The sequence below is a fragment of the Balearica regulorum genome, chromosome 3 (genome assembly GCF_011004875.1).
Source record: "Balearica regulorum gibbericeps isolate bBalReg1 chromosome 3, bBalReg1.pri, whole genome shotgun sequence".
NCBI lineage: Eukaryota > Metazoa > Chordata > Aves > Gruiformes > Gruidae > Balearica > Balearica regulorum.
Genome location: NC_046186.1, coordinates 56,743,458 through 56,769,610, shown reverse-complemented (window position 1 = coordinate 56,769,610; position 26,153 = coordinate 56,743,458). Strand labels below are relative to the sequence as shown.

At 36.3% G+C, this 26,153-nt stretch overlaps 1 protein-coding gene across 7 annotated transcripts in view; it reads left to right on the top strand.

The window, feature by feature from the left end:
* Nucleotides 1-26,153, top strand: part of TBC1D32 (TBC1 domain family member 32) — a 411,057-nt gene that overhangs the window by 43,620 nt on the left and 341,284 nt on the right. For 6 of the 7 annotated variants that reach the window (XR_012834519.1, XM_075747982.1, XM_075747983.1 and 3 more), the window contains exons 24-28: nucleotides 5,040-5,162; nucleotides 6,406-6,514; nucleotides 7,364-7,457; nucleotides 17,657-17,782; nucleotides 25,956-26,039. Coding sequence is in view for 5 of the 7 variants with exons in the window: in XM_075747982.1 (XP_075604097.1) it covers nucleotides 5,040-5,162; nucleotides 6,406-6,514; nucleotides 7,364-7,457; nucleotides 17,657-17,782; nucleotides 25,956-26,039 (536 nt within the window). In the remaining 2 variants the exon portion in view is untranslated. Of the gene's footprint in view, nucleotides 1-5,039; nucleotides 5,163-6,405; nucleotides 6,515-7,363; nucleotides 7,458-17,656; nucleotides 17,783-19,501; nucleotides 19,646-25,955; nucleotides 26,040-26,153 lie in introns of all 7 variants that reach the window. The other variant, XR_012834520.1, reaches the window with a different exon arrangement.

The window sequence follows — 26,153 nt, the reverse complement described above, 5'->3', positions numbered from 1 at the left end:
CTGCCATGAGGTAGTAGCTTCCAGTGCCCCGGGCATTGGAGGTGCAACTCAGGGTATTGAAAAATACTCTGTATCCAGAAGATCTCACATTTTTCAAAACCGCTATGAGCATTGCCTTCAGTGGGACAATTAAAAGCCTTGATTCTTTAGAAAGACAACATGTAGAGGCATGTTCTCTCTGCTCATTACTAATGCCCTTTGTTCAATCTGCAGAGGCAGTGTGCAAAGCTTTGTGTGGCTGAAGCTTCCAGTGTTCTAATGCCGACTAGGTAACTTTTGGCTTTTTTTTTTTTTTTTTTTTGCTAGCCATTTGCCTTTGTCTGCTGGTCTGGCACACTTCATAGTAATTGCCACTCGCTGTTTGAATCAGTGTTCTCATTGGAGCTCAGGCCATTGCTTAAAGCATAATAAGAATAAATCAAATTGGTAATGTAGGCTCTGATGTTAAATGTTTTGAGGCTTCACCCCATGACAACAACACTGGAATTATTTAATGAAAATTTTGCTTTGGGTTTCTCTGTTGGTATGCACGTTCATTTAGCAAGAAGGAGGTTCTGCTACTGCAAAGAGGTTCCAGTCCTCTTTTTTTTTTTTTTTTTTTTTTTCCCCACTTATGTTTTTAATATTGATTCCTGGGAGAGAAGGACAGACCTTACCTTGTCCCATAGCTGAGCTCTTTAGAAATGTCATGCTGTATATTTTGTACTGGCCTGAATCAGCCATGTCTGTATCTACAGCAGGCAGTAACTGCTAAGCCAAAAGAAAACCTTTAACAAATACCAGTTTAGCCCACCATTTTGGGGTCACATCACTGGAACACCTTATAGACAGCATAGACGCAAACATTTCAGGTTTAATTAGCCATGGCACACTGCCTGAATGCATATATTACTGAAATTGCAGTATAGGTTACTTTGGATGTGCCAGTTTATTTTTTCCCTATGGTGGGTGGACTTCTGGTTATAGCATGAAATTTTATCTTCTTTTGTTAGGCCTATGTACTGGCTGGGGTGGAGTTAATTTTCCTCATAGCAGTCCACATGGTGCTGTGTTTTGGATTTGTGACTAAAGCAGTATTGATAGCACACCTGTGTTTTGGCTGACACTGTGCAAGCTCCGCTCAGCAACAGGGCTTGCCTTCTTTCCACGCACTTCCCAGCAAGTAGGCTAGGGCTGTGCAAGAGGCTGGGAATGAATGCAGGTGGGACAGCTGACCCAAGTTGACCAGAGGGATGTTTCATACCATATAACATCACCCTCAGCAATAAATTCTGTGGGAGTAGGGGGAGTTGGTCTTGCAGGTAGCCATTGCTCAGAGGCTGGCTAGGCGTTTGTCTGTTTCTGGGAGATGGGGAGTGAGTGAGCAACTGGCTGAGTGCTTAGTTGCTGGCTGGTGTCAACTCACCACGGACTATTACAACTGCTGTACCCAAGAACAGGATCTTGCATCTTTCAGCACCAGCTGAGCATTTGCAGGCATCCCTGAAGTGAGGACAGAGCATCCGACTGGCTTTGGAAAGAACGTATGTTATGAGAGTAAGGAAGAATAGTCTATGGGAGTGTAGAGGGAACTACAGAAAAATAGTATTGGGTTTACCATAATAAAGGTGAGAGAAGTATGATTTGAAGTTGGGGGGGAGGGAATAAAGACGAGAAAATGGGAGTACAGGGAACATCGTACTATTTTATGTTCTTAAAAGGAACTCATAGAAAAAGTATTGAGAAATATGATAATAACCTATCCTCGTAATAGGTGTTTTTAGCAACTTGGAGAAATTCATAGGTGGTTTCATTACTATTAATTAATTAATTCATCTTCAGGTGAAAAAATTTAGAGAGACAACATAAAAATTGACAAGGTTTTTTTAGCAGCTAGAATTATTTACTAGCTGGTTTATATCCCATGAAGGACCTCCTTTTCTGCTGTAATTAAAGAAGTCATTATGATTCCTACTACCAAAACCAAGGAGATAGTTTACATAGGTACACAAGTACTACTTAGCATGCCTTCTTTCAGACTAGAGATTTCCATAGTGAAGTATTAGTTGTGAAATTATAGTTGAAGGGGGAGAATCCAGGGAGCACCCTCCAAGAAAAACAGGGATGACATAGGACAGGAAATGCAGAATTCAGAAATAAAATCACTTATTGCTACCATATTTTCACAACTATGACACATATTTTGATTTTTCTTAATTTCTTTAAAATTACAGGTCTATAAAAGACTACCTTCAGATAACCTTGTATTTTATCTGTATTGCAGTTTGTTCCTGGGAATATGGTATATCTTACTAGGAGTTTTCACAGAATGACAGAATTGGGATTGAAAGGGAGATTGAAGATTGTGTAGTCCAACTGCACTGCTCAAAGTGGGCTCAATTAGAGAGTGTCTCTCAGGACTGTGTCCAGACTGGTTTAGAATATCTCCAAGGCTGGAGATCCTGCAATATTTCTGGGCAACCTGTTCCACTGTTTAACCACCATCACAGCTTGTTAAAATGGAATTTCTTGTGTTTCAATTCATGCCCATTGCCTCTTGTCCTTTCACTGGGTACCACTAAGAAGCGTCTGCCTTAATCTTCTTCAAACCTTCCTGTCAGATACATCTACACATTGACAAGATCTCCCCTGAGCTTTCTCTTCTCCACGCTGAGCAGTCCCAGCTCTCTCAGCTTCTTTCCATGCATCAGATGGCCTTTAATCATCTTTGTGGCCTTTTGCTGGACCTGCTCCAGTGTGTCCATGTCATTCTTTTACTGAGGAGCCCAGAACTGGACCAAGCACTCCAAGTATGACCTCACCAGTACTGATAGAGGTGAAGGGTCACCTGCCTCACATGTCCTTCTGGTAGCGCTCTTCCTTACACAGCTCGGGATGCTGTTGACCTTCAAGGGCGTGTTGCTGTCTCATGTTCAACCTATTGTCCACCAGGACCCCCAGGTCCTTGTCTGCAAAGCTGCCCTCTAGCTGGTCAGTCCCCAGCCTGTACTGTTGCATGGGGTTAGTCCTTCTCAGGTACAAGACCTTGCATCAAAGCATACCTTCCAATATTCAGCAACATTTAGGTTGGGAATTCTATCTTCTGCTTTAAAACCAAAATTTTAAAATATATCTCAAAAAGATATGCTTTGATTTTTATTGTATTGTATCTGTCAAGGTTTCATACTTTATCATAAGCGTGGAGTCCTTATAGATAGGATATTGAGCTGGGTGCTCTGATCCAATTCTTATGTTCCAAAAGCAATTAAACAAAAAAGAGAAACTCCACAGCCATATTCAAGAATCCTCATGAATATACACACTATAAAATGTGATATTTTTTTTTTTTTTTTTAGTTTCAAACTTTAGTCTGTACATTCATGACTTTGGAAGATAAAGCAATGGAATATTACCTTAAACCAAATATCTGTACTTCAGTGGTGGCATTTTTAAATGGATTTTTCCATGTAGATGAAAATTTCATTTGAATGTCCTAGCAGAGGCTGCTTATGGTAGGTCTCGTGTATTTTGTCATTTATCCCACCGCTATCCTTTCTACCTAATTTTATTTGCTTATCGTTTGTTTTATTTTTTTGCTGTACCTTGTGTACCAGAGGAGATGTTATAAGCATTCTCAGCAATCAGTTTTCTCCCAAGTGGTTTTTAACTGTTGGAAACAGGTTCTTTTGCCATTTAAAGTCATCATACTTAACAGAAGAAATGGTGTATCTTCATTATGGTTTCAGTGCTCTTTTTGTGGATTTTTCTTCTATATAATAAAAAAAAAATAGTTGAACTGTCATTTCTTCGGTGATTTGAAAAGTATTGAGAACAAATCAATGTCAGGAAATAGTTAAAATAAATAAAACTCTAGAGGACTGAAACTGAATAAATCAAGTTATATTAAAAAAGCAACAGGGAAAAAAAATGTATTATCATCTTGACTATTTAATCCTTGGCCACAGTTGTGTGAATTTGCAGGTGTTAAATTATCCAGAGAATGGCTTGTGAATTTTTGCTATTGTCAGTAGAAGCATATTGGGAATTACATGGAAGAAAATAAGCATTGACTAACAGACTACAAATTTCAAATATGTATTCTGTAGTTCTTATCAAGGCTGATGTGAATGCAAAATACGATGCTGATCGGACTTAATTTATGTTGTGTTTTATGACTGTGATAAAACAGAAAATAAAAATAGCAACAAGAATGTTTAGTCATATTATTTTCCATGAACAAGAAACCTTCAATGAAATTATTCTGTTAATGTGTTAGAGTGAATAGATTAGTTTGGGGTTTTTTGTTTGTTTTTTTTTTTTTTTAAAGTAATATGATTTGGATTGCCCTATGTCAGATTTGCATGAAATATATTGGAGTACTTTCACTATTAATTTGCCCTGAGGTTATAAAAGAAAATTGTATGTAATGTGCTGTCATATGCTCTTGTGATTAACTTCATTTACCGTTGTTTTATGTTTTTCTGAAATAAAAAAATACCAGCGGATTTGTTGGTTTTGTTACATGTTAAATCTTTTATTGCTTTTGAACTGTGTTAAATTTGATTATACAGAAGTGCTTAAAATCCTGTTTTCTAAAGGAAAGATGTATTTTTGTCTCCCTCTCTCTTCGGACAACCTGATTCTGAGTTGCTTTACCAGCCTATTATTGTATAATTTCTTCACATTTCCTATGGAATGTCTTATTAAGTCTGTGTCACTTTTTTGTTATTCTGTGATATAAACTCAAAAGCAGACTGAGCTGACCAGTATTATCTTTGATTGTTCAGTGTACATGAAAAATCTGTTGGGAACCATTCCCTGTTTGCGTAAGGCTGTGCCTCTTGAGTGGCTAAAAAGGATATAAAAGAGTGTTCCTGACCTAGTTATGTCTGGTTATTTTTCAGACATTTCAAGGGTTTTTTTGTTTGTGGTATTTGTTTGGGGTGGGTTTTTTTTCTTCTTTCCATTTTGAGATCTCCATAAACACGTTTGCCTTTGTCTTCCTCTGCATTACTGGATTTCTGACTGATGAGGCATCATTTCAATGTGTCCTTCTGCAGGTTGTTAAATGTGCTATGCTGTGAGCTCAATACCCTTTTACTCTTGGAGACTCAGTATAAGGTGTCACGAGTTTTACTAACTGCTCAGGAGGAAAATGTCACAGAAACTTCGGAAGGACCAGGGTAAGAAGTGACTGATCTACATGTTGTTTTAACTGTCAAACTTTTCTCCTGCGAACAAATACATGACTACCTTAGTGCTTTAAACATACAAATGCTCTAACTCAAGTTGGCTTCTAATCTGCATAGGTTTATTTACATGCAGGTTTATCATCAATATTAAATTATGAAAAGATACAACAGTCTTGTTCTTTCTCCCATATCCACCTCAAAAGTGTAAGAAATAAAAAAAGCAAATATTTTTATGTTAAGTTATTCCTTTAAAAAAAAAGTGCAAAATTTGATGTAAGTATGCCTTTTTATTTTATAACGTTCTCTTACGTTATAGATATAAAATATAGAATTAGGGTATTGTTTTAATGTTTATGAATTAAAGGCATCATCAATACTTTGAGGGGTTTTTTTTTTTTGGTTTGGGTTTTTTTATGTATTTATAACTTAGTCAACTCTCCAACTTCTGTGACTTTCCATCACTAACTTCTAAATAAAATTGCACAATGCATCCTTTCAAAAAGAAAAAAATGCATTTTGGGGACAGAAGTGGACAGTCATTCAGTCACAGACGTTTTGTCCTTTCTCTCAGCATGCTGAATTTTAGAGAACTTTCTTTCCTCTTACTGTTTGCTATATGGGACCAGTACAGAGTTCAAATCAAACAGTTTGAGTGAAATCTCAGCAGATATAGATGACTGTTGTATACCACTTGAGGATGAAACTTACTATTTCCTTACTAAGGAAAAAGTTGTAAGAAACTTGATGTATAAAACCTGATTTTTATTCCTTTTAAAAAAAATTGGTACCTTGGGCTACACAGTGACTTCAGACAGCAAGTTGGCTGTGTGTTAAGTTATGAATAACTCTGCTTATTTGTGACAGCAGAAATTTGCTGGTAGGCCAAATAAGGACCAAATTTTGATGATCCATTAACTGTCTCTGCCCTAATTACTGAGCACGTGGGCATAAAAGAGCTTGTGAAGCTTTCTACTCTTGTGTGTCCAATAACTGTTCGGATGGTTCTAATCAGCAGTATGTAGGGAAGTACAAAGTTAGGATAATGCTTGGAGACATCTCAAGATACTTCATGTTTCTGTTTTTCTTTACACCTATGTGTTTTCCAGGTTGTGTTTTAGCTCCAGTATGTCTCTGAAGGTATCTTTGCTCATTAAAGTTTTCTGAATTAAAAAATCAGTAAATCACAGGGATTCTGATTCTTGGAGTTTTTTGGGTCTTGTTCTTTTTTTCCCAGGGATTTTATAATTGATGGTCTATCAGTGGAGAGAAACCATGTTCTTGTAAGAATAAATCTGATTGGAGGACCACAGGAAAGGATATTGCCTTTGAGAGTGCTAGATAAGGTTAGAATTGAAGTTTAACAGTTTCTCTTTCTATAACTCCTGTCTTCATTAATTGAATGTTTTTACTGATAATTCAGCATGTGGAAAATTATTTAACATTAATACCAGTCCAACTTTAGCTTTATAAAGGGCTAATTTTTTTAAGAAGTGATACGCTGAAAAAATACATTGTTCCCACTATCAGGGATTGGCATGTGCCTAGGATGTATCAGTTTCAGATGACATGTTTGTATTGCTCCATTTTAATGTTACTTTTACTACTATAAAAGTGAATGCAGTTTGTCTGATTTTTACTTATATTTTTCTGTGCTTTCTTTATTAGCTTTCCATTTGTTATATCACCCTTTTATTTGATTTTTTTTTCTGTGCTTAGGTTTTCATGTCTAGTATCTAATACCTCGAGCTTTCATCGATGTTCTAACAATACAGTGTTTGTTAAGTACCTCCTTTAAATGTTCTGCTTCTTGCTGGCTGTCAGTCTCATAAAGACAAAGTCTTTGCTGTGCTGACAGTAATTTGTACATCTAGATCAATGTATAAAATTGGAAATACAGCTTTGTGGGGTTTTTATGTTTATATAACTGCAATTTCCTTTTTGGTTGAAAAAATATAAAAACAAAACTGTCAGTGCTATATACTGGAAAAACTTCTGGCTCAAATGCTTTTTGGATTTTGTATCCTTGAACTTTTTTTTTTCCTTCTTAATTACAGAGTATCTCATTGCAAATTGTATTATCAAGCATCATTTTGGTGTGTGGGCAATAACTCTGGGAACTTTACCTGCGTGTTAGTCTAGCAAATGTCATTAATTCTTCTTCTAAATGAATTTCTTTCTGGTCCTGTTTCTAGGGCAGTGATCCATATCCTTGGCCAATGTTTTCATCATTCCCTTTGCCAAAGTGCTATCTTGCAGAAATTCCTAGGAGAGCTGAATTCAGACAAGGTATGTACAAAGCATGCAAGCAGTGTAGATGTCAAACAAGTATCTCTGTCAATTTTTAATTTTTTTTTCTTCCTCCCCCCCTTCCACTCCCCCCATCCCCCAGATTATAAGCTCATAAGTACTTAATGACTTTTTATTGTTGGCTGCGTTTGTAGTTAAATAAGTTTGTTTGGTTTTGCTTGTCTGGCTTTGTGCAACTGTCAATCTGCAAAGGTCTGTTTAGTAATCTAATTCTTATGCAAACTCCAAGATTAACCTTTTGGCTCGTCTCAGGTGGGTGGCTCATGAGATGTATTTATATGATCTCTCTAGTAACTGAAGCAAGACAGTATGGTTAAGCTACAAATTTTTTGTACACTATTTTCTTGATTCAGATCTCTGTGTTTACAAAGCTTGGTGGTGTGTGAAATAGACAGCGTTTAGGATAGTTGGTTTCCACACTGCACATCAGTTTGGAGTGTGGGTAGACTGGAGAATCCTTTGAAGAACTATCTAGGCAAAGCAGTTTAATTCATATAGAGAAACCATTTTAAGGTTTTAATTTGCATAGACAATGCAAAAGAATCTGATGAATGGGTTATAGTAAATAAATCATTCTTTGTATTTGTTCATGTTTACTGTATCCTTGAGATGTACTTACTAGAAATTATTTGTGAATTTCCTTAGCAGATACAGAGTTTCAAAAGTGATAGAAATTCTACGTTAACTGCAGAGTACAAAATAGTCTGTTTATAAATATCTAGAAAAAGCTAAAAAGAAAAAAAGAGGAAAAAAAAGGTGATTCCCTTCTGTGATGAGAGGAAAAGCCATGTAGTTATAAAAAAAGGGAGTTTTCTGTATCTTAACTTTGGTAATACTGTTCCAGGCTTCCCAAGGCAATTTTTGTAAGGAAAGAACCAAATCACTGTAAAGTGGGTGCCTAATTGTTTTAAATATATCTTTAAGGAGGCAGGTAGTATTACTCCTGGATTGGAAAAGCATATTTTATTGTATCCCACAGAACCTCTCTGTTCTCTGGTTCAGAGCAATTCTGTGGGATAATAGAATGAAGACTGTAGTTGTCACTTTTGTGGATGACAGCCATCTAGGAAAGCTAGGGTAAGACTTTCCAATTAACAGTAAATTTGCTGATATGAAGTTTCAAAGGTTTGCAAATGTGTTTGATGAAGTATTGAAATATTTTTATTTGAAATGGCATTTTTGATATTAAAGGAAACTGAAATGAAGGGCTATCTAACTGAAAAATGAACAGAACATTTAGTTTCATAGTCAAACAAAATATTTGGGTTTTGCTGTTTGGAAAAAAAACCAAAACCAAAACAAAACGCTGAGTGTTCAATTTCAGTTCTCATTAAAAAACTCCAAAACTTTTATAGTGGAAAAAAGTATCAGAATTAATAGATTAAAAATGAAAAGAATGAAATTAATATCTATTTCGGTGCTTGGAAAAAAAGAAATCAAGAGCATGCATAGAAGGTGGGGAATATCTGAACTGTATTCTTCAGCATGACAGTATGGCAGTGATAGGAGTGCTCTTTCACAAAAGAGGTTAAAAAATATGATTATAAGATCTGTGAGTTGTATTTATACAAGACAGAAGATGATCTTTGTCAGATGAGGGTGGTGAGTCCTTGGGTGGAGTACCTCTAGCACATGGGCACAGCAGTCTAAGGAAAACAGGTACGTTCGAGGGATTCTAGAGCACAGGTACAGATCATGACTTTGAAATGTGATATGTGAGTATAGATTGAAGTAATACGGAGCTGGCCGATGTTGAAAAGACAGAGGTCATGCAAGTCTCTCAGTATGTTAAAAGCAGTTATAAGGAGGGCAGATTGATTGTTTTCTACGTCCTTCTGCAGAAAAAGGAATAGTTGGCTTACTTGGCAATAAAGATTTGTTACAAATTAATAAAATAATAATCTAGTAGGATACATCTGAAAGTTGTGAAATCATCATTGGAGTTTTTAAGAACATCATCTCTGATGTTGTGAATATTCAGAATTCATGTTGTGTGTTACATAGCTTGTTCAGAGGTTTTAAAAACATTTTAGACAAATACTTGCTATATTTTAATTCTGCTCCAGTGAGGAGATGGACAGGCTTCACACAGACTTCTGAATGGCGAGAGTTCTGCAGCCCTGCAAACACTTGTACATCGTATATGAGTGGGAACGTATGACAGCTTTGTTACACCTGTCAACAGGGATCGAAGACCAGCACAGTGTTTCCGCAATTCCCTGAAGCTGTCTGCATTCACGTTTCATGCTGTGGTGTTTCATTGTGTCACCTGTGCAGCATCATTCCTGTCCTCTTTTTGGGGTGTTTCTATTAAGTGAATAATTAAGACTACAAGGTTCTTAGCACTGTTAAAGAATGTCCAGTTTCTTTGGCTGGAAAGGCTGTAACTAGGTTTTATTCTGTCTGTCCTGACCTCTTATTTACCTCCTCCCTTATTACCCAGGAGACATGGACACCCGAAGAGAAGCTTACCTTTTCTTTCATCTTTGAAAATTGGCCCTGTGTTCATCATGTAATTGTGATGTTAACTATAAAAACATAACCTGAGTTGATTTTTTTCTTTTTTTTTCTCCTTAATATATCTGTAGATCAGATCAGGGAATCAACACCTCTTCCCAATTTGGTGTCATCCGCAAACTTGCTCACGACACCTTCTAGTCCTACATCCAAGTCATTTATGAAAACATTAAAAAGAATTGGCCCTAAAATGGAGCCCTGGGGAACCCCACTAGTGACTGGCCACCAGCCTGATGTAACCCCATTTACCATAACAATTTGGGCCCGACCCGTCAGCCAGTTGCTCACCCATCGCACTATGTTTTTGTCAAACTGTATGCTGAACATTTTGTCCAGAAGGATACTGTGAAAGACAGTATCGAAAGCTTTTCTGAAATCTAAAAAAAGGACATCAACTGGCTTCCCTTGGTCAACTAGATGGGTGACCTTGTCATAAAAGGAAACTAAGTTTGTTAAACAGGCCCTTCCTCTTACGAGCCTGTGTTGGCTGTGACCAATGACTGTGGTGTCCTTCAGGTGTTTTTTGATAACTCCCAGCATAATTTTCTCCATAATTTTACCAGGCACTGAAGTGAGACTGACAGGCCTGTAATTACCAGGGTCTTCTTTCTTGCCCTTCTTGAAGACTGGAACAGGGTTTGCCAGCTTCCAGTCAACTGGGACCTCTCCAGATTCCCAAGACCATTGAAAAATAATTGAGAGAGGTCTCGCAACGACATCAGCCAACTCTCTGAGCACCCTGGGATGAATCCCATTGGGCCCCATGGATTTGTATGCATCCAGGTGGAGCAGCAAGTCCTGCACAAGTTCAGGGTCAGCTGGGAGATTATCGTTACCACAGTCACAGCCCTTCAACTCGGGGCATCTGGGGTCCCAGAGCCCATCATTAGTGTTGAAGACAGAAGCAAAGAATGCATTAAACGTCTCTTGCTTTGTCTATGTCCCTGTTTGTAAGGTGACCATTTTTGTTGAATAATGAGCCAATATTCTCTCTGGTCCTCCTTTTGTTATTAACATATTTAAAAAAGCCCTTTTTATTGTCCCCCACAGTACTGGCCAGCTTCAACTCTAACTGAGCTTTGGCCGCACAAATTTTCTGCCTACAAAGGCGAGCAGCATCCCTGTAGTTCTCTTGCATTGCCTGACCCTGTTTCCAGTGGCCATACACTTTCTTTTTCCGCCTAAGCTCTAGAAGAAGATCCCTGTTCAGCCAAGCCAGCCTTCTGCCCCGCCTGCTTGACTTGCGGCATTTTGGAATTGCCTGTTCCTGAGCTCTTAGGAAGTGGCCCTTAAAAAGTGACCAAAACTGATGGACCCCGATGCCTGCAAGAGCAGTTTCCCGGGGGACCTGACTGACTAGTTCCCTGAGCAGCCTGAAGTCTGCTCTCCCAATATCCAGGGTTGAAGTTTTGGTGGCAGTTTTCCTTCTATCACCAAAGATTTCAAATTCTACCACTTCATGGTCACTATGGCCACTTCCCCCCCCCCCCGAGACCTTTTCTGTTCACGGGTAACAGAGCTAGGAGGGCACCTTTCCTCGTCAGCTCCTTTAATACATGTACCAGGAAGTTGTCATTGAGGTGTTTCAGGAAACTCCTGGACCTGTTGGTATCAGCTGTGTGGTGTTCCCAGTTGACATCTGGCAAGTTGAAGTCCCCCATAAGGACAAAGGCAGTTGATCTAGAGGCCTCTCTTAGTTCCTTAAAGAATAATTTTGGAACTAGTGTGGTTGTTGCTCACTGAAAAGATTATGTACGGCTGAGGTCAGGGAACACGAAGCTTCATTTCCACAGCCCTAGACTTCATGTAGCCTGTGAATGTATCTAGTGTAATGGCAACCATTGATAAAGTAGCATATGAGGGGTGGTCACCGAAGAGGACTTATTCACAATGAGTTTTCTAGGAAGAAAACTCAAGAAATAGTTTGTCGGTTTTTTTCTTCCATCTCTAGATTCTTTTGAAGGACAGTGGTAAATATGCAGCACTGGCACCTTTTTGGCTGTTCAATTTGAGGAAGAAAGAGGGGGAGGACAAGCTGGCTGTAAGAAAAAGCAGAGTAGTGCTAACTTTGCAGTATCTGGAACATGTGTTTCCCAGCACCAAGGCTGCATGTTAGAGAACTTTTTTTTAACACTCTTACTATTGCTCTGTGGTGATGTAGTGCTCACAAACACTGGCAACTGGATATTTTGCCTCACTGGATCAAAAAATGAAGCTATCATAAATTATGCTGGTAAAATTAGTAACTACATTGGAGTAGTGGAGTAATTCTTCCATTTCATGATGACACTTTGAATAGGTAGACTCACCTAAAAAGTATATTTTTATTTGAGGAAAACCTGTAGTGAATCACTCTTTACAAATATCTGCCCTAGTTTTGCAGATGTTAGGCACTTGCCTGTATGGTATATGTGTCCGTAGGAAAGGATGTATGGAAAAATAAATTTATTGGGTTGTGTATTAATGTGCATAAATTATTTCAGCCAGTATTTAGAGTCAGAAAACTATTGGATAGCAGTGCATTAATGGTTCACTTTTGTCAAAGATAATTTATAGTGAAGCTTCAAATGATGTATGCAGATCATTATTTACATCTGGAAATTAATTATGCCATTTCCACCTGTTTACATTGCGGTGAGATACCCCATTGCTTTTCTTTTGTCTTAATTGTTCAATTATTGTTTCAGTAAGATAATTTGAGAAAGAACTATTAAATAGTTTTCAAAGAGTGATATAGTCCTTTGTTATTCAGGATACAGCTATTAAAAACAACGATGATTTTACTTGTAATATTAACAACACTGTTAAACGTTAGACTTTTTAGAACTATATTAAACTGTAATATTCACCCTTCTGATTGCACAGAAGATCTATTTTCCTTTTTGTTCTCCTGGCTCTGCAGTTGTGACAGCTGATGAGCGTGACTGAAGAATAGTGTCTGTATTATCCTGCAATGACACATTCAGTGCTTAGCATTTCCATGTACATAGGCACCCCATCATTCATTAATCTTACTCTGACTTGTACAGTCCAGAATTGCTACCAAAAAATCTTCTGTGATAGTGTTCTTAAAGTCTTTTGATGTTTTATCTCAGCCACTGTTCTCTGAGTTTTTTACTGTATACTTTAACTTGAATGGGAACATGCTGCCATGTTTCTGTTTTGTGGTTGTTTTTTGTTTTAATCAGACTTCTTTTCAGCCTTTTCTTTTATATATCTGCCTAAAACTAGCAGTCTCTCTTTTGTAATTTTTTTTTAAACTTTATCTGTCAACAAACCAGCTATATTGGCTTTCCTGTTATCCCTTAGAATTTCACATAGATGTCTTCATCACCTACACTTCTTTGCCTTGTGCTCCTTTTTATTTTTGGCTCAGTATTCATGTATGAGCCTGTTGTCTTCCATCCTTTGAGGAGTCCGCTCAATTAATGAAAGATGAAAGAGAAATAAGTGGACAAGTCTATCAGAAATGTACATGAGCTTTCCTAAAAATATATATACTTCTATGGATTTGTTTTCATGTAGTAGTCAAATGCAATATGGTCAGGCTATTCATTATCTCTAAATATAAATTTTGAATAAGATACACATGGATTTACAGACCTTAGTTTCTTAGTCACAGAAAAACACTTTTATCACAAAACACAGTCAGATGAGAAAGGGCTTGTGGCATTTCTGATGTTTTCTGAAACATTTATGAATTTTTCTAGGTCTTACCCGCTTTAGACACAAAAACTAGATGAAAAATTATTTGAGGAATTATAAAGCAGCATCTTTTAGAGAATGAGATCAGTTTAAATGTGCAGAAAGTTATGATGCGGTGTTCAGATTTCATACATGCAGATAACTGTAGATTATTTATAGTGCAGTTCCATAGCTTCATAAACTAGTAAATATGGTGGGTGGTTGGTTTTTGGGGTTTTTTTCTTCCTCTGTTCCATCACTTTCTGTCCTTCACCTCCTTCAGCCATTCTGGTATTTCTTCCAGGAAAAAAATTAATTCAAGTCATTAATCTGGGATAACTAGAGAACCCATTTAGTGATGTACCAGAAAAGAGAAGGAAGATAGAGCAGGATTTCTCTCTTTTGGCATTGGCATGTGTTTAGAACACCTCTAGCAATGATGTGAAAGCCCAGCCTCAGTAACAAGCCATATGCATAGCCCAGGACTGTGTGGTAGTTGGAGTTCCAGTTATGTGGTAACACTGTTAGGATGTTATAGTTTTCATTCAAAAAAACCCCCCAAGGTTCTCTCTCTCTCTTTTTTTTTTTTTTTTTTTTAATTATTTATAAAATGCTACCTTCCCAGAGGAACCTTAAGGCAAATACAGTGGTCCACGGCCTTTAGCAAAATTTCAGAAAAGACAGTAATAGTGTAATCTTTATTTACTTATTCTATTGGTGGAGCATAAATTAACATTGTAAAAGGTTACATGTTTAAACCACAATTTTGGATGCACTGTTTCTGCTAGATACAAGCATGTGTGCATTTCAGCAATCACAAAATGAAGATTTAATTTTGTAAAACCTGCAGGAGAGGAAGAGTATTAGGGAGAGACAAACTGTGCAAAGAAAAATAGGGATCAAATCAAGAAGCTAGAAGGAGACAGCAGAGATGGATGGGCCATGGCCTTGAAATCCTGCTGTCTTGAAATTATTGGGATTTTTTTTTTTTAAAGTAGTTTTCTTTCCTTCAGAGGAATCAAAGTTTCACCCTGGTCTCTGTTTGGTAAGTTGACTGATTAAATTTCAGCTTGTATTCTCTGATCCTCATGTGCCAAACTGAATTACTACAATCCTTTAGGAAGTAAAATAACTATTTAACTTGCAGAGGAGTGCTGCTTTGCAGTTCTAAGATTTTCTTCAATCTTCACCTGTTATAGAAATAACAGAAAAGGGCAGAGAAAGAACTAGAAATCCTACTGATAATACTATAAAATTAAATCCTTCTTCACATTAAATTTTCATACTCATGTAAGCTGCTCGAAGCATCAGTGCATGTTATTTGGAAAGCTGTTAACTGAGGGCTTAGTTATTTGAGGATAACAAAGGAATTTCAGGTTAATTAATTTGGAGTAAATATTAATGATAATAATTAAGTTACTATAATAAGCTTCTTTTGAGATACTGTATAATAAATTCCAATGACAGACAATTTACTGGTTATAAATCATTGAGGTCTTTAGATCAGCTTAAAATAAATTATATGCAATATTGTAATTACGTTGAAAATATTCTAATCATCTTAAAAGAATAAGATAATTTGAAAATAGTATTTTGTTTGTAGAAACAATTGTTTTATTGAAAAACTGAAATGCCTAAAAAGTAAAAGTAACAGCAGGTATTCTAAATAGCCATCAACTTGCTCAAACAATTGTTGAATCTTTAATCAGAAGTCACCTTTCATGACAGAATTCATTTCTATAGTGTCCAAAATATAGAAGGAGAACAAAGGAGAACTTGCAAGGTATGAAGAACCTTCCTCACCTTAGTGAATAGTTAGTGAAGGCTATGATCCTTTCATCATGAGGGCAACTGCATGGTCCCACAGCAAAAGGGATTGTGCACAGCTGGAGTGAGTGCACGTGCATTTACCTTAGTACAGATACCACCTTTATTTTTCCCCTCAAGTTGACCAGAAAGTATTTCATAGCAGCATCAAGTACTCTGGGAACCAAGTTGCCTGAGGAGAGGAAGTCTAATTGTTTCCATTTTGTATGGGCCAGTACTTTCTGTGAGAAAACTGAGTTTGATCAGTTTTATCATATATAAAATTACTGTATAAAATGACTTGACATTTGAACTTGAGATTTGTTCCGCCTTCAGAGAGATAGAATTGGAATAGTCAGCCCTTCCTGATACATTAGCATTTTATAACAAATGTTACATATGGGAAGAAATTATTTGCTCTTTGATTTACCAGAACATGTGTACACATTATTTTAATCACTATATTGCACATATTATTCAGTTCGCTGTGTCATCATGCGTCATGGTAGCTTGCTAATATGCATTGTTCAGTGTGGATTCCAGAATAGACGTTTTGGTTGCAGAAGATGTTTGCTTAAAGAAAAAATTCTTCAGGCTTTAAGTACAGCTATCATATTGTTGAAAGCCAACTTAACATTTTCAAGTATGATTACACATGCTGGTTCTGTGTTTGTCACTATGGTGGTTCTGTTTTCAAACCTCTGAGAAACTCAGCTAGTTAGGAAATTTACTGCCTCAGCCTGTGATATTTTATTCTATAAAATTGGTGAAGTACGTGTAATTTCCTCTAACTTAGTAGAAAATAGAGGGGGAAAAAAATCACTTTTAGCCCAGAGAGAACATACTTACTGTCCTTTTGTCATTGCATCACTGGGAATTTTAATTTTGAAGGCATGTCTCCCTGTTAGAGAGAGTGTCTTTAATAACAAGGTAATAGTAACTGTAAGGAGCAATCTTTGAAATTCTTTCTTTGTATTTAACAGGTATCTTTCAGAAAGATCTTCTTGTACACTGTTCCGCAGATTTGTTTTATAAATAAGCTGAACATATAATGAAAAACATTATCTGATACATTTGTGCCTCATATGTAACAATTGTACCAAAAGACTGTGTTTTAATAATGCTCAGGTAAAAAGTCAGGCATTCAGAAGTTAGAAAATGCCTGAATTGTTGCAGCCTCTGACAGCACCAGCAAAGAGCCTGGGCCCTGGCATGTTGGGTGCACATATTTTCTTCAGAAAACTCCATTTAAAATTCAAGTTTCTCTAAATAGTAACACAAAACTTGCAAGGTGGCATTTCAGCGACAGCAAAAGTATACTTTTAGCATAATCTCTTATCCCAATTTTAAGTCCTTGTGTTAAAATTGGAAAACACTGGAGATTATCAGCAAAGCTATTATAAGAGTTCCCATAGCATGGGCAGCCCAATATATTTTCACAAAATTTACTTGTTAGGTATGCCTAGCAACCTGAAGGCATACGCATATATGCCATAATATCTGTCCATGTGGAAGGAAACCTGCTTACAGAAAGAAGCAGAAATTTTCTATGGAACACTGTTATGTTGCTGTCTATCATGCTTCATTTCATGTTCTACAAAGTTTTTGTTTTATTATTAAACCAATGATATTTGGCGGAGGATCTTTGCCTATCTTTTCTATTTTAGATTTTCAGAGTGGTAAAATTACATGGAAATACCAAACTACTTTCTTTAAAATGTCTTTCCAGTTCTTATCACTTCAAGACAGGGGAGTAACAACTTTAGGGGAATTATAAAATGTGCCTCAGAAATGTCTTAGATGTTCAAAACCCAGCAGTGAGTAGAATGAATATTTCTGTTCTGTATGAAACAGAATGTTATCAGCTTTAGAACTGCTTCTTCAATTTAATTGTCATAGAATAAGGGATATTTATTTAGTCTTTTCTTCCTAAGGTATGAGATTTGCCAAAAATACCAGGCAATGACAGGGCTCTCAGCTGCGTCTGACTTTCCTGTTCTTCGTTGAAATGGTAGAAAGTTTCTGAATGCGTCTACTTGTCTCTGTGGCACTCTGTAACTGATAGCTTCTTATTACTTAGCATAATAAGTTTAAAAGAAAGTAGAAAGAAAGAAAAAAAAATGAACCAAGATTATCATTACAGAATAACACTCATTTTTCATTTTTTCTAGATAAAGATCTTGACATGCTCTTGTCACTCTTAAAAAGTCCAGAGAAGCAAACTGGGTGGACAGATATTTGTAGAAAACAATTCTGCAAAGTCATGAAAACCAGACCAGATGTCATCAGTGGAACAAGTGAGTGTGACTACTGAGTTAAACAGAGCAAGCAAACAGAAGGCCACTAGTAAGCAACTGTTCTTTAAAGTTTCATTGAGGATTGCATTATCTATATAAGTAGTCAATAATTTTGTGTCGATTATGAAAACTATTTCAATGGGATTTTCCTGAGAAAACAAGGCTTATGTCTCATATCCTATTTTTCTCTCTTTATGGCCTATGTAGGCTATTTTCACATTGACATGTGAAATTTCACAAATTTGACACAAAAAGAGGGCTGAAATATAAGTATCTTCTATGTGGGATCAAAGTAAACCAGCATGTGTGTTTTACATAAGAGACTTGAAGTTTATGATAAATTATATAGCGATATAAAAGTTACAGGGCAGTTTCAGAAGCCTTAAGCAAGTCATTTATACAGAAACTGATTTAATATTAAAATAGTTAATAAGAAATTTGTCATTTGTATAATGTGGTTAAAGATGATAATTAACGTTTCTAAATTCTCAGAGCTTTCTGTTCTTATTGCATGTTTGAAACAAGCTTGAGCTTATAGTGTTAGGTGATTGTAAATCAGTCTCAGTTTTTACCTTCTCTTTGGAATAATGTGTGTGTATACAGAATATGTATGTATTTGTAAATAATGCATATATGCAGTTATAATATATATTTTATTGTGCATGTCCACAAATGTATATATTCAGACAGCTTTGTGGAACAGGTGAACAAATAGAGATTCATAACTATTCGGAAACAACTTAATGTATTTTCAATGAGCTTCTGCTAGCATAAGAAAAATAAACTGAAGAGTAGCAATTAAAAAAACCCCTAGATTTTTCATGTGAAACTGTGTATTTACTTTTCTTGCATGACTCTGATCTAGTAGTTCAGTAAGGGCTTTTTTTGATGTTATATATTGTGAAGTGCAAATAATTTAGTCATTGTAAAATCAATTTTATTTGAATGCAGCATATTTACTAGACTGTTCTCTTCTTGGATTATATATATTTTTTGTTGAAAATTGTTAGTCTTTCTTCCTGCATCTAAAAGGAGTTATTTGTTGAAAAAATGTATGTTCTGGTTTTTGTAAAAATATATTTAAAGTAGCTGGCTTACAAAGAAGTGTAAAAGTCTTTCCCTTTGTGCTTTGTAGTTATCCATATACAGCCTCAAAACCTGTGTAGGTTGTTTTCTGTAACTTTGGAGGTACCAGAAGCTAGAATGAGGAATTAAAGAGAGTCTTTTTGCTTTGGGTTAACAAATCTTAATATTATGCTTTCTTCTGAATAACTGTTTCCAGCTGAGGTGGAACTGGGAGTAAAAGTCAGCAAGAAAGTATCTGCAGAATTGTTGTTAAGGCTCACATGGACTTGCAAGTGCTTTCGCAAACCACACAAAAAAGTAAAGTATGAAAATAGAAACAGAATAGCATAATGAAACACTAAATAAATAAATAAAAATGCCCTACAAAATATTGTAAACTAAGTGTAAGCACTGGTAATTTAAGGTGGATGCAAAGCTGTTCAAATGTTGCGTATTTGCTTGGAGATATTTCAGAAGCAGCAAAATACCTGCTAGCAGTGTGGTTTGACACAACATCATGTTCTTTGAAACTATTTTATGAGAGACAGCTGTGCTGCTATGTATCTTTTGAAGCATGTGAAGCTCTCCCAAATTTAAGAGGACTGAGAGGCTTCAGTCCACATCCCAAGAAATCAAAACATTCTCTTGTTACAGATGGAGCAAACTCAAAGGGTTACAGAACAAAGACACATACTTACGCTTCCTGTACTGGGCCCTTTCTAAGGGAGACTGACATTAACAGCAGTTGAACCAGAACATAATCAGCAGAGAAGACATTGGATTCAATGACTGCATAGTGTAGCATTTATTGATTTTAAAATATTTTGTGATCTGGTGTCAGGATTACCAGATGCTGAATAATCTATAGAACCTGCTTGAACTCCATAAGAAAATTCTTGAGCAAACGATATAGTATTAATATCTCTGATTCACTCTTCTGGTGTTGATTACCATCACATTGACTTGGCCAATGTTTTTGTGCTAAATGCTGTAGGATCACATTACTTTGGGGAACGTCCATCTTCATCCCTAGATAAATGTTTTCCTTGCTAAGCATCACCTCTGACTGTGGCTTTTAAGTCTTTCCTTGGTCAAGCATCAAGATCCAGTTTTGAATGGCTTTATTGAACTGCTGACAGGAGATACGAGCCTGAGGAAGGTTTGTATGTCTTTTAGTGTGGCAGAACTGAAAGTGTGGGATTTTTCTTGATCATCTAAAAGCTAATCATATTATACACAACCAGCTTCCATGTTCTGTTGTTCTAAGCAGAATAAGCTGAGGCAAAGGCATTCTTCTAGTCATTCCTTCTACAGAAGTGCCACAGAATTATGGATGCTGGGGATATAGCTGTTTGTTGTTGAGTGTCTTTGCATAGGTCACTTAGGTCAGCTAGAGAACCTTCGATAGAGCCCTTGGTCAGGTTAAGTCTTGGCCTCTTTTGGACTACTCTTTGCAATGCTTGTGGCCTCCCTGAAGCATCTTTAGTGCATCTAGATAAGAACTTTCTGTGTGTTGGCATCTAGGCTTTGGCAGGAAAAGGAACAGACAAATCAACTCCTCTGAGAAACAGCTTAGATTTATGTAGAAAATTACTGGACTTTGTGAATCTATTGCATGTTCAAATCATTCATATCATTGGGAGGTATTTTTTTTAAACCAGTGATCTTGGCTTGACTGCCTTTTCCAGTTCTCTCCCCCCTCTCATCCATCAGGTTTTGCAGAAGGCATTTCTGTTGTTTTCAGCCCCAGCAATTCCTTTTTTTTTATCTATTCCTAGTTAGTGTTGTGTCAGCAGTTGAATGTCTCTCCTGTCTGGGCAGATTCAATGCCCTTAATCCTTTCCTCTCTTAGGAGACTTTAAACTCTAAGTAACAGAAATTGAGGGTGTTGCAGACATCATATGCTGACATTCTTCCCTTCATAATTGAGAGGTAATCAGTCCCCAAATCCTAATCATTCTCCTCAAGCTTTATATCCATATGCGGATATGGATAGTAAACTCAGCTGAAGTGACTTGTTCCATGGAGTCATTCGGAATTTCCATGACACATCTCCCTCAGAAATCTGGACTTACATTACCAATATACTTTTGGGCCTATTAATTTACCTCAAAAATGTTCTCTCTTAAACAAGCAAATACATGTGGGAGGTATATTTCTTTTTTAAGGTAACTTTTGTCTTCAGGCAGTTATTCTTTTAGTCTCAGCAACTATTGATGACTTCAAAGATATGAAAAACATAGCAGGTCTTGAAATTGCGTATGAGGTCTTACTCTAAACACAGGATTTTTCTTAATTTTCTTTACAAGGGGCATGGTTGATGAAAGCAGAGTGGTTATGATCAACACAGTGTTCTGCAATCCGTTAATGCTTTGCAAGCTCTTCATCATCTGAGGTAGCTCTGTCAAAACATGCTGACAAAAAATACTATGATCCTTTGAGGCGGTGTCATTGTTTGTTACGTTTGAGTGCTACAGCCTTTAGCAATTGCTGCAAAAAGTTGAAAGTAACCACAGAACTTTCCCCATGGGATGAAGAGCCAAAAAGAATGATATTTTCAGTAGGTATGACTGTTGTGTGTGGTTGGGGGTTTTTTTTATTCAGGAAAACAAAATGCTAAACTTTGGCAGTTTGTCAAAATAGCCTAATCAGGCATTGTAAATGTAGCTTATATCAAGGTATATTTTACAGCTACTAGAGTCTCAGGAAGGAAGGTATCTCAGTTATCACCACTCTGCCTGTATGTAAAAGTAAAAATAATAGAGACTTCAATTTTTGTTGGAAAGGATCTTCTAGATTCAAAGACAATGAAATATTACATTTTCAGAGCTATTACTTACATGTTGGTCCTTCTTTTAAGGAGAAAATTATTTAAATTTCAGTCTTCATTAGGTCCAGCTAAAGATTTGACTAAATTTAGTCTTGTGTAGTAGTCTTCTGTAGGCTCTTGTTAAGTGTGTGAGAGAGAATTCTCTAGGCTGTGATTTCAGAAAGACAAATCAGGGAAACTGCATTAGATTTCCATTCTGAATTGATCCTCAGAGGAGCCTATTCTTTTCTGCAAAAAGGACATAGATTCTCTAAGCTCAGTTTGATCTTTTTAAATATAGACCAAATCTTCTGCCTAGAAGATTGCTCAGTTAGTTGTAGATTCTGCCTGTGGTCTGCTCTCATTTTTTAGTATGACCAATTTAAAAACACTGCATTTGCAAAAGAGGAAAGAGGGGTTTAGAATAATACAAAAGAGGTGTTTACCTTTTTATGCCCCTACTTGATTTTGCAAGGAGGCTTGTTTCAAAATTACAGTGGAATGGTGGGTCTTTCCTGTCACACAGGAAGAGCAATTGCAGATCAAAACTTTTCTTCTATCCCCCAAACCAGTTTGGAGCAACTTCCAAAGGAATATCCTGTAAGCAGTGTAAGTGCGTGTGAATGTGCATGCATGAGTGTGAAGATTACGACATTTGATTAGGACTTGAAAGGCTGTTTTTTCCGTTAGTAAAGAAGATACTTGTATATTGGTATAAGATATGTGACCTTTATCTCTAATGGAAGCACTGTCAGAATTTTTATTATCTTGTTTTCTTCTTTTCAAAGAAAATGCAGATTGTTCCTTTGCCATTTCAATGTACAATAATTGAAAGTCTCCCATTATCTTAGGAATTCTCAAAAGTCCTCTTTATTCTTGCCATTAGGAAGGTAATTGCCAACTGTGTTTTTCACAGATTTATTAAACTGAAGTATGGTTGATGGAGTTGAAAATTTCTGACACTACTCTTAGAAAGAAGTCAGCTGTCTGAGGTTTTCACTCTTGAATTTTTAACCTCTAACACAAGTCCAGCAGGTCTACTGTTAACTCTTTTAAGAAAGTTCTTTTTCTTTCGAACTGCTCTGAAGCATCTGTGAGTTGGTATAGAATATGATCCAGTAACCCTAGTCACATTAAAGGATCTAAAAAAAATCTGATGCTTTTCAGTTTTTTTACCTTTTTTGGCTTAAACCAAAATTAGAATTAGATAACCTCTCATGGTGTGGTTACCTATTAAAGAAGTTTTAAGCACATGAATGTTTTTTGATCAGTGTTCTTATCCAGTTTAGAAGCCATTTTGATTACCTTCCTTTTGTACATTAATTGTTCAAGGAAAAAAAAGTTGCAGGAATTCAGTTTGTTTATGAGCATACTGCAATCACTTAGGCAATTTTAAAACCTTTTCATTTATTTTGTATATGATTACATACTCCTAAATTAAAATTGTCTTTATTTTGGATGCGTGGATTAAATTTTCATGAGGTAATTGCCAGTCTCTTAAAAACTTCAATGTTAATGCAGCCAAGCTAGCAGAATTTAAGAAAAATCAACATTTTCACTGAGTTGGTAAGCCACAACACTCATCTCTATCTCTGAACATAACCTGCATGAGAACGTGGGCTTTTACCGACTATTCTATGCAATGAACTTTCCTAAATGTCTTTTGTCTACTTTTCCAGTTAAATGAAAAATCACTGAGTCAGCTTCCACCTTTTTATAAAGATTTTCAAGGAGTGTCCAAATGGCAGCTAAATGATGTAGTATTAAAAGACAAAAATTAAAGTAACTACTTGTCATTTCTCCTGGACATTCTTTTGGAAGAGAATGTCTTGTGATAACCCTCTATTTGTGTATTAAGCAAATTTGTTTTGATAAACTCTTATGTGTGTCTTCCTCTCTCAAACTTGATTAAAAGCTTCTCAGAGATCCTGACAGGCACTTAGATAAATACTTTCAAATGGTGGAAATCAATTTAGTGCTTGAGTTTCAAAAAATTGCTTAGCAGTTGAGCTGTCACTTCTCCCATTAACTCAAGCATTGAACCGAAATATTCAACTGCTAGGTCAAGTGTGTGGATGCCTTCCAACAAAAAGAGAAGAAATGTACAGTGTTCTGACTTGGTTTTAAACTTTCTGAATTAAGTGGTATTTCAGTCTTTTTAACATAGTTCCTGTTTGTTATTGTAGTATGGCATATTTCAGTAATCACAATACTAATAGTCATACAGACTAGTCATACATCTAGCTAGTTACAAATTTTAAGTGTAATTTCTGCTTTTTGCTATCTACAGCTCCAGGTATAGCCACCTTTTCTCATTTTACAGAAATATTTGTTATATTGTTTGTAGACCAAATTCCACTAAGTGTATTAGTGAAGATTAGTGAGATTGTTTATTCTCACAAAATGAATAAACTGTTGCTCTTCTATAAAATAAATTGCTTTTTGCTAGCCCCCTGTGGCTTATTAACCATGATTAAAAATAGCTATATTAGGTTTAATTAGCAGTTTATTCTCTCCATAAAAATGCATAAGAATATAAATTACACGTGTAATTTTTTTGGTTTTGATTTAGTAGGTCTTTGCAATGCAAAGTTAATTTTGTTACTGTTGGAGTTGGCTACTCGAACTGTAAATCCATGTTTAGCTGTTGTAGTGAAACTTCTTGTCCCCTTTGCCCTACCCATCAACACAGTATTATCAAAACTCAGCCTCTTAAAAACTTTTTCTGGACTTGTCCAATGTAAATGAATTTCTGTAAATGTTTTAGACAACTAATCAAGAAAAAAAAAATCATGATTTAATGCCAGTATATTAGCTTAAGATGGTTGGAAGAAGAGTTAATTGTCTCAATGATATTTTTTCCCTCCCTCATTTTTCTGGCATAACAAACATCAGACTATGGGTGGAGGTTCCATCTTCCTCCTCCTCACACATGGAATAGCTTGCACTGCAGTCTCCTTCTGTGTTGGTTTTCCTGTCAGCAAGGCTAGTTCAAGAACTTTCAAGCTTTCTCCATTGTCACCTCCGCCACAGATTGTTATGCCTTACTTGTGCTGCCACAACTGTTCGTACAGCTAACCACTAAAAGGATTTTATGGATTTATTCAGTCTAAACCAGCAAAACCACCCATGGGAGCATGGATTTATGTGCAGGAATGGGTGGTTAGGGGCTGAAGCTTCAGTGCCATTAAATTGAGGTGCTCCCAAGGAAGTGGTTACAAACCAGGACGTCCCATGGGTAGCAGCACTTGTTACTCTCTAAATACACTTCCTTGCTTTGCATTATTGTGAAAAGACCATTATATCACTGTTCTTTAAATCCTGTTTATCATGACAACAGCAGCTGTTCTGGGATAGTATTTACTTAGAAAAAAATGTTCACTGTTGCTATGTGAAATTCTTAACGTGGCCCATCTCAGTATGGGCTTCCTCCATGCAGTTATGTAAAGGTTTCTTTGCATCCTTTGTTTAAATCTGTAAGGTGGCAGCATGCTCAGTTGGAGTAGCCTCAAACTTGCAGAATTGAAGAATTTGGAACAGTTCTTGCTAATGATTTATCATTGAGAGTTCTCACTAACTTCCTAGTTAACATCCTGTGAAGGTGGTAGATAGGATTTCCTATATAGGGACCAGATGTCAGCATATGACTTATCTATGCAGTATCTGCAGACTCAAAGTTCCATGACAAGAACTGAATAAGAACATTATGGTCATCATAAAATACAGAATTTCCCAAAGGAAATGCTCCTAGTCATAAAATACAGAATTTCCCAAAGGCAGTGCTTCTATTGCTTTATTTTAAGTGAATAATTTTTATCTCGTGATGGCATAGGTGGTTTTATATCATGTTTTTTTTGAAACAGCCCTTAAAACTTTTGTTAGCATCATTTTGAGGTGGTATGGATTTTTTTGTTGTGTGGGTTGCTGTTTTTTTTTCTTTTTCCTGTCTACATACACAGACAAATATGGTAAGATATTGTAGTTTAATTAAGTTAATTTTCATTTCATATTGAAACTGTGTAACAAATTCTGAAGTAATCCTTGGAGGATATAAATATAATATGGGATTCTCTTTCCATTTACACTGAATATATTCTCAGTAAAGCTATTAAATTTTAATTTAAGTTAGGAATGCAAAAGCACAATGCATGCTTTGAAATGTTCCCCCATAAAACCATGAATAAACATGCAGGAATTCAAACAACTTTAGTTTCTCGCATATTGTCACTTTGTTAGGTAATGTAGTTCCACATTTTGTTCATTGCCTCTGATGTTTTAATGGGTTTTTACTTTTTGCAGTTTTGGCAGAATTAATTGAAACGTTCGTGTCGCATCTTTCTGAAAGCCGATCGGATTGTTATTTCAGCACGGGAAACTATAAAGGTCAGTTTCCTCATCATTTATTGCCAGCAGCCTCTTCATATTTAAATTACTTTCCTTTTAAATGTATCTGCAGCATTTTGGGGGTTGTTTTAAATGTTCTTTAACAACTCAGAA